The 19,856-nt window shown below is 41.4% G+C and overlaps 1 protein-coding gene across 1 annotated transcript in view; it reads left to right on the forward strand.

The window, feature by feature from the left end:
• The window catches only part of spata20 (spermatogenesis associated 20), an 82,615-nt gene that overhangs the window by 51,651 nt on the left and 11,108 nt on the right, over positions 1–19,856 (forward strand). Inside the window, exons 14-15 of the mRNA XM_085415755.1 lie at positions 4,297–4,496; positions 7,801–7,881. Of these exons, the coding sequence (XP_085271881.1) occupies positions 4,297–4,496; positions 7,801–7,881 (281 nt within the window). The remainder of the gene's footprint in view (positions 1–4,296; positions 4,497–7,800; positions 7,882–19,856) is intronic.

Genomic DNA, 19,856 nt, shown 5'->3' on the forward strand with positions numbered 1-19,856 from the left:
ACAGAATTAGTTTCTTCCATTCCAGTCTGTCCGCCATGGTCGGCAAGACCAAATCTTAACTTTCCCATTGAACAGCTAAATAATTCAGAGAAGGCTTGGAATAAGTGCTGCGGTCAGATGAAACTCACTCACATCAACCTAACCTGCCATGTTTGGAAGAACAGATATGTTCTTTGGGTCACACTCAACATATCTGTTCTTCCAAACAAGGCTAGCCAGTCTCCAGACCTCAGTCCTGTAAACGTCTGTGGAAGGAGCTCAAGCTTCAGGTAGCTAAGCAGGTAGCTAATCTGTTAGCCAAGAAAGCTAAAAGATTTAAAGAGTTTCTGTAAAGAGACTCGCTGCGCCGTTAAATATAAACAAATGTCCAAGAAACCCATCCGCATATATACATATTCTGTACAGTGTCTGAAAATATAATGGTCTATACCAGGGGTCTGCAACCTTTAACACTCAAAGAGCCACTTGGACCCGGTTTCCACGCAAAAGAAACACTGGGAGCCGCAAATACTTTTTGACATCTAAAATGAAGATAACACTGCATATATTATTTTGTTTTGTTTTTTACCTTTATGCTTCAACTAAGGTGTGTTGCTTATGAAATCCATGAAGTGCTACAGAGAAAATTACATTTTATTTATGTAATTAACACATTTTGAACTCTTAAAGAAATATAACAAAAGGAAAGACACCCAGCTGAACTAAAATGATCCAGCAAACAAAAACTGTTGTGAGGCCCCCTTATATCGCCTTTGGGCTTTTGGAGCCTTGACCTGACTTTGAAAAAACAATTGGAAAAAAAGCACTATGCTGCTAAAAGATGAAAAATAGATATTTGCAAAATTCTGCCTAAATATGTATTTTACCAGGTTGATGTGTGTGGCGGGGCATCGTCTGCAATGCTGCTGCAGGGGAGGCGGACGCACCTGAGCGGCACCCGCAATCTCGCCTCGCCGCCTTAACGTCTGTGCTCTCGGCTGTTGTGTTGGTGTGTGTCGGGCTGTGAGCTGAAAAGCTACAGCCGGCTGTATGCGTACAGCAACCGTGTGTGAAAAGTGGTCAATAAAGAGATGCTGAAAAGCACGTTCATGGAAACATCGTCGGGTCTGCGTGGTATGTTTACAATGGGACTTCCGCTCCTGAACCTCCGCGCACAGCGTCTGAAAATCGGGGCTTTATTAAGTCACTTTCATCTTTACGCAGGACTGTAAGCTGTCATCTGTGAGGCGTGAGCGGTGTTTGTTTTTAACATAGTTCACGGTGGAGAACAGCTGCTGACATAATGTGGATCCGAAGATCCATAATTGGCCTACCTGGGGTTGAAAGTCTCGATAAATGCACGGCGCTTCGGCGGGTATACCGGCTTCCGCGAGTGTGACGCTTATTTTGAGCGATGAAAAAATAATAAAATATAATTTTATTTTATATTTCAATATCACAATAATCTTCCAATTTAGAACTACAAGTTAAAAAAATAACTAATCACAAATAAAACACACTTCAGCTAAATACTTCTAATTTATTTTCCCAGACCACGCGGAGCCGCAGTACAAGGACTAAAGAGCCGCATGCGGCTCCGGAGCCGCAGGTTGCCGATCCCTTGTCTATACTTTTTGCTTAGCTCGTAAAAAACAAAAAAACTTTTCCTCAAGAACTTCTTTAATGTTGCAAATCTGTAGAAAAAGGAGATTTTTTTTTGTACCAAAGGACTGGGGATATAAAAATAAATGGTCCTGGCCTGGATGTGCACTCCAGCCTTTCTTCAGTTGCCAATCCACTTCTGTAACTGATGGCTGCTGGCATGTCAGAGAAACTGACACTTTGTCTACGTGCTGACATGCACCTTTGATCTGTAGATTCCAATTTGGATGTAGTTGCCTATTTGTTTTTGCTCCCAAGCTGCTCTGTCTGACAGGGACCATCTATTTCAACAGCTTCCTACTCCCACTTGTATTTTTATTCATAACTCTTTTGTCATCTCGACTCAGTTAATTTTTTTTCTCCTTACTAATACAGTCAGTAGGCTCGTCTTTCTCCCTTCCAAATGGATCTCACGTTACATCTTTTCTTTTCCTCCATGACAGGATTCATCATTTTTCAGTTGGAAATGCAGATCTTTTGGTGATTGTTATTTTTATTATGAAATGTGGGACAGATCAGAGATGATGGCAGCCTGAGCTTGTGTGTTTTGGAGCGCTTGTCCCTGCGCGCCGTCACACCTGCATCTGTGTGTGTTTATCGAAGCTGACACGTGAGAGCTCTCTCATCTGAGAGGATTGACGGAGCCATTATGGTGGCGGCGCTGTGTGGGGTTGAAGCCCATTAGTGACGCTACACCCGCTGCAGTGTGGACGCCGGTCCCAGCAGCGTGGCCTGTCACCGCAAGACGGATTACCCCACTATGCTGCCACTCTACATCCCCTCGCCTCAGCCTCCCTTGTGTGTATTTGTTTTTGAAGACTAAGGTTGCAATTATGCACAATATCCGTCTTTGTTTTGTAGTTGAAAATCAGTTGTTTGTGAAAACACTTTTTGTCTCTCGTGGTCACAGTGCATTGTCAGATGTATTCCCATTTAAAAAGACAGAAAAATACAGGATACATCAACTTGAGACTGCTTCAGCTGTTTTTGTAGACTTTAAAAAACTGATAAAAGTCTTAAGTGGTGCTTTACTGCAGTGAGTGTGTGTTTCTGTGCTGACAGCAAGTTTTCTATGTGTGTGTCTGTTTGGAAGCAGTACTGTCACGCCTTCATCTGCCCTCCTTCCATGGGGATCCTTAAGAGATGAGATGTGAAATGTTGAAAGCAAACAGACTCTCAGGTTAAACCTCTGTGTGTGTTTACAGTGTGTGTGTGTGTGTGTGTGTGTGCTGAAACTTCCTTGCTGTGGAGTCCAGAAACATGCAAATCAAAGTATTTCTGCATTTCAGTCACGCATGGATGATGGTAATTCGTGCTCATTATAAAACATATTGAATATGCAGTGTACAGGACAGCTGTGTGGCTGTGTAGGGCCATTTTGCTGTAAATACTTAGAAGTCAGAACTCTACAACTCTACATTTCCAGGTTTTGCTCAAAATGTGCAGTTTAACTTAAAGAGTAAATTGTGTTGGACAATAAAAAGCACACTCACACACATTCAGAAACACAGAACTCAGGCCTGAGAAGCAATCATGTAGCAAGGGCAGAGGTTATGGGAACATCACCTTCCAGGTTCTCATTAGACACTGATATGAATGATAAGGACCAGTCACTGAACAGAGCCATTCATAGGGTTATCTGTTGTGTCCATCACATCACACAGAAAGGCATTGCATCCACATTTGGATTACAAGCATGGCATCATTCTGGATTTAAAAGCGAAACTTTTAATGTTTGTTCATGTTTAGACAAATCACATTAGTTAAAAATAACGTACAACGCATTGCTATGCCATAGAGTTTATAAAACACTGAGCATAATCTGAGTCTGAAAAATTAAGCATGAAATTTCCTAAACCTGCATTCATTTTTTATTATTTTTTTAAAATGATTTTTTTCATTAAAAATAAAATTGAAAAATAAAAAAGAAGCTTTTGTTGATTGATGTTGGCATTTTAAACAAACAAACAAAAAAAAGAGGACAATTTGCTGAACTTAGTGGGCAATACCTGTGTTTCCACAACTGAATGTTCAAACATTCAGTTTCAGTCGGTCACCGACAGCAAAAGACTTCAATGCAGTCACTGGGCAAAAATTGAAGCCAACTTTAGTGAAGAATATCTAAAAGACAAAATAATGCTTAAGTTGATTATTGTTTTTTGTGCACCTTCCCAGGACCTTGTTTCAGATAACAATAAATGAGTTGTGTTGTGAGTGAGTCTGTTTTGTATCAAGTCCTAATCCCCGTCTTATGGCTCAGTCACACTAGAGTAAAAATAGGATGGCAACATCTCTGTAACTAGGAATAATCACTGGTCGCCTGGTAATTGCATTGAAGTTTTTTGCTATCGGTGAACAATTTGCAAGTAGTTGCTGTGAGTATTTTTATTGCACGTTGCCTGGTGAAAAGCAGCCTGTCTCCAAACAACTGAAGTGTATCTTCAGAGGAGTCGTTCAAAGCCAGTGAGTTTGCAAATTCTTTGCACAATTGTGCAATAAATATGCTCATGCTGAAATCTCTGACCACGGTTTTAGTGTGACTATAACTTTATACTCGGTTTCATTTAAATAACTCCTCTGTTTTCTTGATTCAGAGTATATTCAAGGTCTTAGACTGTAACTGTTGAGCATCTTTTGTTTGTCTTTGCGTCTCAGATCAGGATGGAGCTGAGCCCAGTGCTAACTCAGTCTCAGCGTTCAACCTCCTTCGTCTGTCCCACTACACTGGAAGACAGGAGTGGCTCCAGAAGTCCCAGCAGCTACTGACGGCATTCTCTGACCGTCTGACCACTGTTCCTATAGCCTTGCCTGAAATGGTGCGAGCTCTTATGGCCCAGCACTACACACTTAAACAGGTGAGTTTGAAACTAACACACATGATCATGAAGGGGAACAAGTTCAGGCACCAGAAGGATTTATGTTGTCCTGTGAGTTCACCGGTTATTAAAGTCTTTTGAGTTTTGCATGTAGGAATCAGGGCTACTGGTGGGTTTTAGTTACTATGACAACCAGATAATACTTTACAATTGGTATTGGTAGGATAGTCAAAGTAGTCTTGATTTAATATTACCATTTAAAGTGCCACTGTTGATTGGTGTTAGCCAAAGACAGTTGTCCTAAAAGCCAGGTTGGCTTGGAGAGCAGGTGTTTGCCAGGCTGCCAGTCCAAATTGATTTTTGCATCCACCCACTAAAGGCAAAGGTTTCTGCTTGAATGATGTATTGTGCAAACACAGTTTGTCATGCAATTTGCATTTAGCGGTAAACAAAAACTGAAGAAAATGATGTGGCATAGCAGAAACAAAAGCTGAACAAGAAGCTGGTGAAACAGATTTAACTGATTCTCTTGTATACTCAGTAACCATGCAGTAAAGTGAACGTGAATCAGTATGAAACTATTCCACTACATCTCTCCACAGCACTGCAAATAAAGTTTTATTGATTGATGATGTTTGCATATTTGGGTAATAAAGTTCTCTCTTTAGTTGGTCAAACTACAGATGCCATGAAGCAACCAGAGCCTAAAGTCATGTCTGTTTGTTAACTTTTTTTATAATAACAAATATTGCAAAAAGTGAAAGACAGAGATAACGTATACTATTCCTTCCGATTGCAAATCACAGCAAGCAGCCCTACTGTACTGTACTTTACTGTATTGTGTTTCAGCCATTCCTAAACTTCCACGGCACAGTTTGAAATGGGACACACAAAACTTTTAGTCACTCTGATCGTCTCACAAATGAAAAATGAAACGTTTCCTGTGCGTGTTTTGTCATTCATTTGTTTTAATCTTAGTTTTTCTTTCCAAATTAAGTTTCCTGGTTACTATGAAATGTGAGATGAGTTCAAGATCAGGAAATGGTCTGAAAACCTGAATAATAATAATAATAATAATAATAATAATGTTATTTTGAAACCCCTTAAACCCTCAGAAGTTCTTTAGAATCCCAAAACTTTTAAAATAAAAATGTGTTGATTTTGAAACCAATCCTAAAGGATTTTATCCTGTAGGGTTAAATAATAAGTGCATCTAATTTTATAAAGTTATCAAACAGGATTAAGTTGTATAAAAGTCTAAAAGGTGTGACTTTTAAAACGATGCTTTTCTGTGCACTTGAAATGTAATTTGTTTGTAAGAATCAAATATATTTTTTTAGGTATTTATTGTAAATTATGCTGCGCGGCCCACCTGGATCAGTTTGTGACCCACATTTACGTTATCACTGTTAAACATCTTTTACTGAACAAAAAAAAAAAAAGGTTACGATTTTTGTTCCCTGAAATCAAAACGATTTTTCATTTAATGAAAAAAGATAGCAGGGAGCTTTTTAGTTCAGTCAAGTCCATTTTGTTTTTATATCACATTTGTGTCTGCTTTTAAAGTAATAAGTAACATTGTGTTCAGAAGTTGTTTTTGTATTGTAAATCAGTTTTTGATCTCAGCTCCTGGCAACTAATTTCTTAGTCGACTAAATGAGGGGCTGCACAGGAGTGTGCGTGTGGTGTAGGGCTGCAACTATTCCTCAGCATAATCGACGACATCGCCTGCGCAGAAATTTATTGTCGACGCATCAGACGCTAGTACCACGTAAATGTGTTTTTGTAACTGACCGCAAAACAAGGAGGACGGAAGAAAATGGAAATGAGAGATTAAGATAAACATTAAATGTAGATTGTGCAAAGTGGAGCTTTCCTCCCACAACAGCACTACCGCAGTGCGTGATTAGCGCCCGCACCCTGGAGCTGTGACGCCAGGTCTGAATGGGTCCGTTTTAGAAAGTTAAAGAAAAAGGCAAATTAGATCACTACATGAATAATCTTTAGTTACAGCCCTGCTGTGGTGGGTGAAACCTTTCTCCCTCCTTCGTCCGATCAGACTATCAAACCAGCTTGACTAGCAGTGACTTAAATAAAGGATCAAGCCTAGATTTACAGATTTATGGGGGTTTCTACAGTGATCTTGGGGCTGCAGCTCCATCTGGTGGCTCATGGATGCATAACCTTTACGACACAATAAATTGCTGGCATCGATTGAAATGTTAACAATTAGATTAAATGAGCAGAATGTCTGGTACCAACCAGCAGCGACAGTTAGTCATCTAGTCAAGTAGTCACGCACATCCTTAAGCTGAGGAAGTGTTCTAAATCAAATGAAGGATGAAAAATCTTTCACTTTATATATAATGAAACTGGAATGTATGAAAGTTTTGCAGTAATTAAAAAAATAAGAATTTTTTTAAACAATGTTGTATTTCTTTAGCTTCATTGGTAAACCTCGATCCCAGTAATAATCATGAGTTAGACTGTGAACAAAGTGGCTGTGTGTGTAATTTACTGACTAATGAAAGTGGAGTTAGAGCCAAGTAGCCTTCAATAATCCTCACCATTCACAATATTTATGTCCTGTGCTGTTTCTCCTCCCGCTGCTACTTTTTCATTATTAACTTGGAAGCTCAGCGCCCATCATATAAACCCTGTTTGGATAAACATTTGTTTACAAGAGTCCTCCTTAAGCAAGCAGCTAATTTGTTGATACATATTTTTCACCCCATTTCATGGCCCGTAGGTCATCTGAGGACAGCACCTCTCTAAGCTCCCTGCACATCTAATCCCTGGACACACAGACTCTTAATCATTTTCCCCTGTTTTTAAACAGGACTTGTGCATTTAAGGGATTATTTCAGCTGTTCAGTTATGTAACTGCTTTGAAATATTAACACCCTCAGTTTAGCCTGAAACCACCAAAACTAGCAGGCACAGCAGGAGTTAGCCCAAAGTTTCTGTAACACTCAAAGAAAATTTTAAGTTTGAAAGCGTGTGAGAGAAGGGAATAACAGGAGCCTAAAACAGGATTAGTTAGGGGTTTGTCTGTCATAGATGACAGGGTGACAGGTCAGGGTAACAGCGCGAGGGTAACAAACTGAGAAGTAAAGCAGGGGAAGGCAATCCCAGAGAAAACACCTGCCTCCCTTGTTAGTGCTACAAATACAGTACTGACCTATATCACTTCCTCTCCATCTCCTCGTCCCACGTGTCACCTTTCCCCCCCATTGCTTTGGTCTTATTATACTTCTTTCCTCTTTCTTCCTTCTTCTTTCATCCACATAATCTTTTTTTCCTCACCCTCCCTCTTCTATTTTTTTTTATTTATCTTTTTTAGATTGTGATCTGTGGCCAGAGGGATGCTCCAGATACCACAAGTCTCCTAGCAGCAGTCAAGTCCCTCTTCCTCCCGTATAAGGTAAGCTTTCAACATCATGTTTGATTGAAAGTGATGCATCATTTCGACAAACTGAGAAAAATATATCACCAATCGCTAAAGCAAAGATCAGCTTTCAGCTTTGTAGACGCATGCTGATTTACTCCAGCGTCAGTGTCTTTAAGGAGGCAGCAGATTTGCACTAACCTTCTAAACGTGCACACACACTGACACACAGAAGCAGAGTGAGCCCAACGTAGAACAGCGCCTGTGGCGTTGGCTGATTTAAGTGTGGTTTTTTAAAGGTCAGCCTGAGCTTCTCTCTTTTCCACTCCTCAGTGTAATAACTTCCCAGCTATCTCTTTGGGGGCATTAGTTGACCTTAAAGCCCGTTGCTGACATTGAAAGGCCCAGTAGGTCTAAATCTTAACTCTGCAGTCGGTGAAGGCCTTACTTGTCTTCCTGCTAGCCCTGATGGAGGCTGGTAGTTAAGAACTGGACAGCTGTCAGTCTTAAATTCACTGTGGCTAGCCAACATTTTTCAGTGCTTTCAGACAAAAAATGTTTCTCTGTGTTTCACACTAAATATAATAAATGTTAAAAAAACAACAACAGCATAAATTGTATATAATGGCAGGTTACCCGTGGTGAAAATCCAGTGTGGGAGTGCCTTTAACCTGCTTTCTTTGTAAACTGAACATGTTAGAGTAAAACCTAAAAGATTGTCAAACAAGCACCAGAGGTTTCCAATTTGTGAGCGTTAAAAAAATGTCTTTTTTAGAAAATTTTGACACAAAAGGAAACAAAGCTAGAAGATGAGCCAGTAACAGAATGTAGATAAAAGAGACCTTTTACTTACTGTAACTTGTTTATCAAAAAAATACATAAAAAATCTCAGGTGAAAATACTAGTTTCTAGTATTCTGTGTCATTCTGTGGGGGGGGGGGGTGGGTGTAATGAAATTGAAAATTTCATGTGACTATTTGCCTTTACGTCTGATGTGGTCAGATCTGAGTTGACTTAAAAAGGCCATGCTTTCACACATGCCTGTGATTTGGTGCCAGCCTCTATCTCAGAACATCTTGACAGCATGGAAGAAAAATTTCTGCGTGGCTTTGACTTTGAGAGGGTGAGGTCGGAGACAGTCACTGTCTGTTATGGATGTTAAGGTCCAGAGTGCATCCACAGGAAAGCTCCTTGGTGTTGTAGCTTTCTGCTGCTTTTGTCACTTTGTGGGTTGAATCAGCGGTCTCCAACCTTTTTTGCACCACGGACCGGTTTATGCCCGACAATATTTTCATGGACCGGCCTTTAAGGTGTCGCGGATAAATACAACAAAATAAAACTAGTACCTGTACCGAAAAAAAGAAGATTTATTCATAACACACGTGAAAAGACCAAGGAAAACCGAGTTAACGATAAAAACGATAAAATAACGCTGAAAACCGATAAAAACCCTGAAAACCATACATTTCACACCTGAGCCTCAACTCTCGTGGCCTGGGACCAAACGACTCACGGACCAGTACCGGTCCGAGGCCCGGGGGTGGGGGACCGCTGGGTTAAATTGTAAAAAGAATCTTTACAAGCTTGTTGAGTAAGTGAAACTCAACAAAGAAAGGGCTCCAGCACAGATTCACAGCTCTCACTATAACACTTCTCTTTAAATTCACTTATTTGCCCAGCTTGCAACCAGAATTAGACTACTAAATTAAAGCAGTGATTGTCCACTCCATCTCTCGCCCTGTCTTTTCTCTCACACACACACACACACACACACACACACACACACACACACACACACACACACACACACACACACACACACACACACACACACACACACACACACACACACTCCACACTGCCCTACTGAAATATAGATGAGTTGTGCAGTATCAGGCAGTGGCTGCAGTAACATCAAGCCATTCCAGATCCCCGCAGAGAGACACAGATCAGGACCGAGCTGGATGGAGCCATTATCAGGATGGATGTATTATTAAGGCTGATGTACACTGTGTACTGTCACATGCTCAGCCATGTTATATTCAGGGTAATGACAGTGATTTCTCTGATGGGGTACTGTCTCAGTCAGGAGAAATGGTCACATCAATAATAAAGACAGGTTTATTTTCAAGTTGGGTTCATTTAAATGAGAAAGTTGGTCATGAAAAATTTAGTTTTTATTGCTCATTGATTTTACGCTGCAGCCCCTCAGAATGGTAACCACGTCATGTCAGTGCAGCTGTGATCGGCCCATTCGGTGGTGTCATTTCCTCCTGTGCAATTCCAGCTTCTCTTTCTGTCACCATTTTTTACCCCTTAGCCACGTAAGGCTGATGGGGTATCATGGTCACCCCACCAGGTGGGTGGATAAATGCTGGCAGCAGCAGTGACTATGTAGGCTAAATTGTAGCCTCGTATTGTAATCGCGCATGAGGAGGCCATCTCACAGACGAGCCCTTGTGTAGTGACGTATGAGAAATTTGTCCCTGTTTGTTTGTTTTTCTTGTGTAAAATGACTCAGCTGTCACTCCTGTGCTCTTCAGCACACTTCAAGTTTTTCATTGACAAAAATGCCCGGTGGGGAAAAAGTTAAGGAGATGAGATAATCGAGAAGCTCCGCAAATGCACTGTCAAATTACACTGTGATTCAAAAATCAATCCAACACTCGGAAATGTCCTCCTCTTGTTTTCTTTCATTTCATGATGACTATGATGGATCAGTGTAGCTGCTACATACACACACAAATAAACTTCAGCGTGCACAGAAAACACACAGACTTTATACAGAGAGGTGAACCAGGAGCCTTCTTGTTGTGAGGCAGTAAGTGATCAGCACTACACCACTTAGAGTAAAAGAATAAAATGTTCTTTGGACTGAAAACAGTAATATGGTTAAAAAGAATACAGAAAAGAAGTAGAAACATTATAGTCGAGGAAATTTTATGTATTTATTTTTTATCTCGAAGACATGGAATAGAAAAAAAGAGGCTTCACTGGTATCTTGTTAGATACTGAATGTAAAGATGGAACAGTTTACAGTATAACTCTGCATTTGTGCTTTTAGAAGCAAAGAAACAAAGACTCCTGGAGTCTGTTTGAGTGACACGTCAGATACAGATTTTGTTCTAATGAGCCTTCAGAGTGAGATGAAGGGGGAGGCTGAGAGGGAGTAAATGAGGCAGAGGACAGAGTGTGTGTGCACATAGTATCTGTGTGTGTCCAGATATAGTGGCAAGAGCCAACTTTAGTGGCAGTAGAAGCTGTCTCAGCCAGGATGAGATTTGATGGTCCTGCACAACAATAAACATGCACATAAACCTATTTTTGGAGATGAGACATCACACTTTGAGAGGAATGGCATCACTGCCTACAGCAGATGTAAAATACACTCACGGACTTTCTGATACAGTTTGTTCACAAGCAACACTTGGAGCACATAAACACATTCTGGGAGATACACAGTTTCACATGCAAATATAAGATAAATAAGTGAGGACAAAAGTTCACATGTACGTGATGTGATTACAAACTAGAGGAAGGGAAAAGGAAGAAATTAAGAAAAAATAAAACTGTGCTCAAGCAGTTCGCCTGTTAATTGATTATCAAGAAATTTAATCAGCAATTTAATCAGCAGCATAAACAGAGAAGCCCACACCTCTCCCTCCCCAGCCACCTCCTCCAGCTTGTCCGGGGTAACACCAAGGCGTTCCCAGGCCAACCGAGAGAGAGATATAATCTCTCCAGCTTGTCCTGGGTCTGCCCTGGGGCTTCCTCCTGGCTGGGACATGCCCAGAACACCTCACCCAGGAGGCGCCCAGGAGGCCGCCTTATGAGATGACTGAACCACCTCAACTGGCTCCTTCCAATGTGGAGGAGCAGCGGCTCTACTCTGAGTCCCTCCTGGATGGCTGAACTTCTCACCCTATCTCTAAGGCAGAGGCCAGCCACCCTTCGGAGGAAGCTCATTTCCGCCGCTTGTATCCGCGATCTTGTTCATTTGGTCACTACCCACAGGTTGTGACCATAGTTGAGGGTAGGGGTGTAGAACTACTGGTAAATTGAGGGCTTCGCTTTATACTCAGCTCTCTCTTCAACATGATGGACCATCAATCTCCCGCTCCCTTCTCCCGTCACTCGTGAACAAGACCCCGAGATACTTAAACTCCTCCACTTGGGGCAGGAACTCGTCCCTGACCCGGACTGGACACTCCACCCATTTTCCGGCTGAGGACCATGCCCCCAGATTTGGAGGTGCTGATTCTCATTCCCACCACTTCACTCTCGGCTGCAAACTGTTCCAGTTTAATGGTTCAGTGTTTAGAATAATGCTTATTTTATAGTGAACCTTTGTGAAGCCCTTCACTGCTGTTAGAAACCAGCTTTTTTTAGCGCCTTTCCACTTACTTTTAACATAGCTTTCCTTCTGATTGGTTACATTTTTTAAACAGAGGGATTGAGCAGCAGATGGGTGTGGATTTAGTGCTGACGTACTAAATAACTCTGAACGTAAAGCCTTAGTTTTGGCTTTACAGGGGTTACTTTATCATATGCTTAAATATGGCTTGAAACTTTAGCCATGTCTAATTTGAGCATCCAATTTAACAATCCAATCCAATTTTATTTTTTTTAAAAAGTTGACAAAAGTAGTGTTGTGTCGGTCACGAACGAAATGGCTCTTAGTAATAAAAGCATGTATAACTTTCCAAAAGTTAATAATAAATAAGAAGTGCTTGACCTTAGAAGCCTTAGTTGGTAAAAACCTAATTGAACAAATGAATTAAGAATTGTTTGTTCAGTCTTTAAGTTACAGCCCATTTTCACACCAAGCTTATTTATAATGGAAACTAAAAATGCTACGTCCAGATCAACAGAATCAACCTTTGGAGACATTGGACACAGGTCCAGTTTTGGATCATCGCTGGAACTAATTGGTTTTTATTATTGTAATTCATACTTCTCATTAAAGTAAAAAAAAAAAAATTAAGGTCATTCAGACTTTAATGTCACTTGACAAAATATGTAATACTTTTAGGAGCAGGTAGATTTGGAAATCATCAGCACAGAATTGATACCTGGCAAAGTAATAGAATAGAACCCTGTGAAACTGGTTAGATCTAAAGCCTTAAAATAATGCTGTCCACAGAGTCATTAGCTAATAAAAGATCATTTAAAAACTCTTAAGAGAAATGATTCTGTTCTGTGAAATGTTTTAAAACCTATGAAATAATAAAAACCTCGACACTTTCTTGGTACAGATTCTTTGATCTGTTCCTTTAAAGTAATTCATTTCTGGTAGCAAGAACAAGGAAAAGTAGAAAACATGATCTAAAACAGATAATGTACAAGATGACACGTAAAAACACCAAATGAACTGGAAGGGAATGGGTATAATGCAAGTAAGGGGTAAAGTGCATGATGGAGTCAGCTGGGTGGGTTATATAAGCATCAGGAGTGGGAAGAGATTGAGGGTTGGTAAATGAGATAAAGGGAAGAAGTCGAAGGAAGAGTAAGAGGACTGTGCTCCACGTTACATTAGGTAGCTATGAGCAGAGAACATGTCTAATTTAAATCCAATTACTCCTTGCCTGTTTTCCTGGTTTTAGACCGCCACAAACTAATTGTGGTGAATGAGGTGCTCAGAACTCAACTCATGCTAATCTAGAGCATGCACGCACACACACACGTACATTTTTATTTCTTCACACTTCATTTAAAATACTTACTATTTTAATTCACCGCAAGAGTCTGCACTTCTCAATTCACTCCAGCACTCGGAGCTGCTTCTTCACTTTTTGCTTGTTGGAATCAATTATAGGCCTCCGTTAAACCGAAACATCGCTCTTGATTGTAATTGCTGCAATAAATTGTGGTTAATTTTTCTATTACACAGAAACATAGCTTGATTAGAGTCGGGTTAGGGTTTGTTGATTGTGTAAGTACAGGAATTGTAGTATGGGATTTGCAATACAAATAGAGATGCAGTCTTTTTTAGCAATTGGGCCTAAGGATAGGGATAGACACTACAGTGTTACAGTGGTGTTTTGTGACATGAATCTTAGTCTTACATTGGTAGGACTAGAAACAGTTTTTCTAGTGTGCCTCCTCTACTTAGGACATGAGGTCTATCTTGTGGAAAATATGTTAACAGTGTGAAAAACACAGGTATAAATGATAAATTGATGGTGGCTAAATTTTCTTCTTCAAAGCCACGTTGGCACTGAAAACACCAACGTGTGGAATTTCTTTGCTCTAAAAGTGTGCAGTCAGAATGTGTTCTCAAAATAAGGCTAATATTCTAACAACACTTGCAAAGTTGTTGTATCATCTTCATGTTAGTGACCTCTGTGAGTCACTGATTCGAAAGCATTACATCCATATTTGCACTCCAATAATGTTCAACCTGTACTGAGTAATTCGCTTCCTTTTTCTTTTACCATGTCTGCATTTGGGCACATTTGTGAGTCAGAATGGTTTAGCGTCTTTTGCAAATCTCCACATAGTAATGCTTACCGAGACTTTTTGTGGTTTATAACAAAGAGATGACATTATCAAAATGATAACATGTTTTACCCAAGAGGCAACGTGTGTGCAAGTGCCAAAAACTGCCACTTGAGCACCTTCAGGATTAAAAAAACATGTTTCAACCTGGTACCAAAAGGTTGTTTTTGTTGATAGTTTCTCCCTTCATAACAACTCTATGACTACTGAGTTATTTATTTATTTGTTTAATTCATTTTTTAAACAAATCCACCTGGGTGCTGGAGTTAGACACATAGCTGTGTTTATGGCAGATGTCCTAACAGAGGCAGCTGAAACTAGAAGGTCTTCGCTAGGGTCCATTCACTGCTTTGAGTCATTAAACTAAATTTCTTCACTGTGTTTGTGGCTGATTAAACAGGAGTTAACGTTTATTAGGGCTGATGCAGAGATGAGAGTTGTCAAAACAAAGTCCAAAAACACCCACGAGATCGTACAGTTCAAACATACTTGGGGAATTTAACAGACCCAGGGACAAAGGAGAAAAGAGGACTATTTATACACTTGGGGCAAACTAGACATAGGTGTAGAGTAGATGATCAAGGCAATGAGACAGGATGGGGGTTCAAGGTCAAAAAGCCATTATCAACCTGATGAATGTCTCTCTTTAAAATTTTAAGGTTTTATTGCTATAGAGAAAAATGTTTGGTAAGTAAGGTAAGTAAATGTAATTTAGTTCTCTAGGAACATTACTTTTGAAAGAGGGTTGGAATTGTTGAAAGAAAGCTTCATTTTGAACTGTGTGCTGGTTAATCTTGGTGGTTAAAAAAGAAAAATCAAGATTTCTCCATTGGTCTGTCTGATCAGCATTTTTAGAATACATTTCTAGAAAATGGAATACATTCAACACTAAACATGAAGATTTACATTCATCAAGCTGTGATCTCAAGGCTGCTTAGTAATGTAAGCAACAAAGCATGTTGGCAGTGGCATTGATAGTGGTTCAAATTATGAATTTCTGTCAGCCCAAGATTTACACATGATCTTTTATGAGTTGAATAATGCTTTACAAGAACTGTAATTCCCATTGTGAGTTCCCACTGAGCCCGACTGTGTCTTGTCAGCTCTGCTTATTCATCAGCCTTCCCCCCAGAAAACTAGCCAAGTAACTTTGTGTAACTCTATTATAAGCAAACTGTCACAGAGAGCAATAGAGTTGCTGTTCCTCTCTCGAGTGTATTTAAGTAAAAACTTCAGCAATATGTGTCCCATAATCTGGAAAGTGTTTGTGGCACGTCTAATGGAGGACTGTAAAATGTGAGCGTTAGAAAATATGCTTAGGACAGAGAGATTTTTTATGGTTTAAGAAATACCATGTAAGAATTATTAAATGGAATTAAATGTAGATGGATATATTTCGCATTCCCTGTGCCTTTCGAAAGACGAGAGTGAGGCAGAGAGAATAGGACAAATCGTAGAGTAGAAGGATGGACCGTGGCCTATTAAGAGGAGAGTCCTTTTGAAAATGTCTGCGAACAACTGGGAATCCCTAACAAGACCTTAGAGACATGGGGGAACAGTTAGCAGGGTGATATGGAGTGTGAGTAGAGAAAGGGAAAGGAGGGGATGGGTGGAGATAAGAGACAGTATCTACTAGCCAACTTGCAATGGTAACACGACTGTAAAAAAGAGGATTAGAGTTAGGCATGCCCAGGGTCCTCAGTGATCTTTAAGCTCCGTTGTTTCACTCTGTGTCCTGTTGTGTCTCTTTGTTTCGCTGAGCCTCGGTCACTCATGAAAGCTCCTTAAAAGATTGCATATGTCCGCTAAGAATTGTTTCTTCTGTTCTGTTAAACAGACTCATACTTGTAGCAACTTTCTGCTCACTTTGACCACTCAAAGTGCTTTCTACCACAAGCCACTTAAAAACACACAATTTCAGTGCTTTTATTTATTCCTAAGCACTTTTTAGCCAACATTTATAGTCTAATGGATGCGTCAGAGGCAACTTGGGCATCTTCAGCATCTTCGACATGTAAAGCCAGGAATCAATCCACCTCCTGATTGTTCGGCAACTCTCTCTACCACCTGAGCCGCCAATACCTTGATGACCTGTTAAGCCCAGTAACCATCCAGAGTAGAAAACAGTCTGACTGACAGGTCTGGGAAAGGCCCCAGATGGCCCCAGATGGTTCATGTAGAGGAAAAGTGCATTTCATGCTTACTTTAATGCATTCAGGTAGCCACTTATCCTCTTTTTCCTGCTTTGTCTCTGCTATTTTGCAAATGAACATCCTTTAGATATTCAGTTTCACATTACATTCACCTCCTTCCATTCTTCTAATATTTGTTAATCTAAAGCATTACACATTCATCCATTAAGTGAATGTTACTTTTTTTTTTTCTTTTCATCTTCATAAAGCAACGGTGAAGCTGCATGTACACTCATGATTCAGCAGAGTTGACAGCTTTAGTGGCATGTGTGCGATATAATCCTCTGCCCGTGGTATCTTGAGTGCTGTAGCCATGCTTGATGCTTCGTGCTTGTCCATATCTCAGCTCAGTAAATATCCTTATGCTGTGTGTGGATACACATTTACACATACATAAATACAGGCATTTTGCAACTGTATATCCCTTTGGGTCATTCTTTCCCTCTCTATAAGCTGTGAAATTCTTTCTCATGTAATCACAGGTGTAGCAAGATGTTTGTTTGATCGTTCTTATGCTTGTAAAAAGATTTTTCCCACAGTTGTGGACAGAAGTTTGCATATATATATTTAATACTTTCTTTGAACTTTTTTTTTCTTTCCAAAGAATTACCTTTAAAAAAAAAACAAGTATTGTGTTCACAAGTTTGAATTTATTAAGAATTTCCTCTAATGCACACAAGGTCAAAACTATACTTACATGTTCAAATATATACATGCAATTTCACTCATATTTGGTTAAATCTCCCTTAGCAAGTTTTACTTTGACACTTGATACCCATCAGTGTATCTTTCCTGTATTTAAATAAAACTCAAGATTTGCTTTTGTCTTGGAAAACTCGCAGCATAAATTTAACTTCTGAGATTTTTTTTGAGTAAATGATTCCTCTACACAGCATGCTACGACAAAATGTAATAATTTTAGTTAAAGTTTCCAAACCTGGAACTAGGTAGACTGCAATACAGTTGCAGACTAAAGCTGACAAACACATCTTGTTTGGTGTTACTTACACTCTCCTTTTGTAGTCTAGGTTAGTTTAAATCAATCAAAAATAATGTTTTGAAATGTTGTGCTGAAAATGCTACAACTTTGTGTGTCCCATGCCTCCATATTGGTGACCCTACCTTGAACACGCATCGAACCATGGAGTTCGCCCTGGACGGCCAGCTACTGCCGGCCCTCTAGCTCCTGCTGTGGCTATGTTTGCTGTGGCTACGTTTGCCGTGGCGCTCCAGTTGCTGGACTTCTGGCTCCACGACCCCTCGTCATGGTTTGTCCGCGTGGAGGCTCAGTTTGCTCTCCCCGGCATCTCGGCTGACGACACGAAATTTCATCATGTGGTGGCATCGTTCAACCTGCTAGCCACCCGCCGTGCGATGGCCCTCCTCCGGGACCCGCCCGTGCAAGGGAAATATGTCGCCCTTAAGGACCTACTCCCGCGGCGATACACCCTCTCCGGTGCGGAGCAAGCCAAGAAACTTCTTTCCCTCTCCAGGCTGGGCAGAGGCACGGCTCTTGAACTCACGGAAAACATGTTGTCCTTGCTCGGTTCGGACGACGGAGGATTCCTTTTCGTCCATCTCTTTACCAGACAACTGCCTGTCACTGTGAGAACTGGCCTCGCCAGCTCCCCGTTTCTAGCGGCGCAGGAGTACCGCTCCCTGGCTGAAGAGGCAGATCGCATCCTGCTGGTTTCCCACACATTTGGAGTGCATGCCTCGGCCGTGGATCTGCCGGCGACACCCCCAACAGCCTTCTCCAGAGCGGACAAGCTGGCACTAACGGCAGGAACCGCTACACACCGCGGGAAAGATTTTTGTTTCTACCATCAGCGTTTTGGCGCCAGAGCGCGTTGCTGCCTGCCGCAGTCGCTGACGATATGGAAAGGCTGCTCTTCATTGAAGACTCACGCTCCGGGCGCTGTTTTCTGCTGGACTCTGGCTCCCAGAAGAGCCTCATCACGCCCACCGCCGCGGACCGCTTAGCAGCAGGCCACGGACTGCAGCTGATTGCGGCTAACGGTTCTCCTATTGCAACTTATAAAGAAAGACGAGCCTCATGCTGGAAGACACGCCGGTGTGGGATGGCGGTCCGCGTTTGCTTTGCGACGTGTCTATGGGTCGCCCGTGCCCCGTCGTTCCCCTTTCGTGGCACCGTCGTGTTTTCGACTCCATCCATGCTCTCTCTCACCCGGGCTTACAGGCTTCGGTCAAGCTGGTAAGCGACAAGTTTGTTTGGCCGGGCCTGCGGAAAGCGGTAAAGAATTGGGCTGCTGCGTGTGTTCTGTGCTAACGCTCGAAGGTCCACAGGCACACTCAGGTGCCCCTCGGACCATGTGCACGACAATTTGGTCGGACCACTCCCACAGTCACAGGGTTTCACACACCTTTTGACTGTGGTGGATCGCACCACCAGGTGGCCAGGGGTGGTTCCCCTGGCTTTCACGACAGCAGAGGTGGTGGCCAGGGGGTTTCTTTTGGATTTTGGGGGCCGGCAGGAGGTAGTTTCAGTGGACCAACTTAAGCCTGCACACATTCTGCAGGATGCGCCTGTGGTGCCAGCCCTCCGCCGCAGCCGCCCACCTGCTGCCGGAACGTTGGACTCTGACCCTCCCTCTGTGATCCCACCGTGCCCGTCGGCGCTTGTCCGGCAAGCGGAGGGTTCGGCCTGTCCTTCCCGGCCTGGTGAGCCCACAGCCAGTTCTCGGACTCCGCGTTTCAGTCGTTCTGGACATTTGATTAAGCCCCGGGTCCTGGACTAGTGGACTGTTTGTTGGGGTGTTCGGGGGGCTGGGCATGTGTGGCAACCCACTAGAGGGCTCTACTCACACCCAAGCTTGGCGGTGGTGGATTTAATTAATAATACATTTTTACATTTTTAAAAAAAACTCAAAAGCCAGTTTAAAAAACTTAATATCACATTTTTACAGTGTATTTCTATTGTGATATCATTTTTATTTTAATTATTTAAAAAATACATCATCTGTGGTAGCATGTATAGATATGAAAAAGTAGCATTTCAGCACAACATTTCCAAACATGAAAACTCAATCTTTCATGTAAACTTTTGAAAGGAACAGTAGAAAACTGCTTTAACGAAAGTTTGTGTGCCCATAAATAGTTGGAAGCACTCTAAGCTGAGCCAACATCTCCCTGGCAGTCAAAGGAAGGAAAGCAGTTCTGAGCATTTTGTTCATTGACAGTGCCAAGAATCAATTTGCATTTAGTGGAGAACTGTGTTGAAGAAAATCCTGCATCAACATTACTCCGAACTGCATGCAAATTCTCTACAAGCAGTTCAGTCTTAGTCTGTCTCTTTCAGAT

Source organism: Rhamphochromis longiceps, linkage group LG8 (genome assembly GCF_057381845.1).
Source record: "Rhamphochromis longiceps isolate RC_006_pf linkage group LG8, R_longiceps_female_GT1.1, whole genome shotgun sequence".
Classification (NCBI taxonomy): Eukaryota; Metazoa; Chordata; class Actinopteri; order Cichliformes; family Cichlidae; genus Rhamphochromis; species Rhamphochromis longiceps.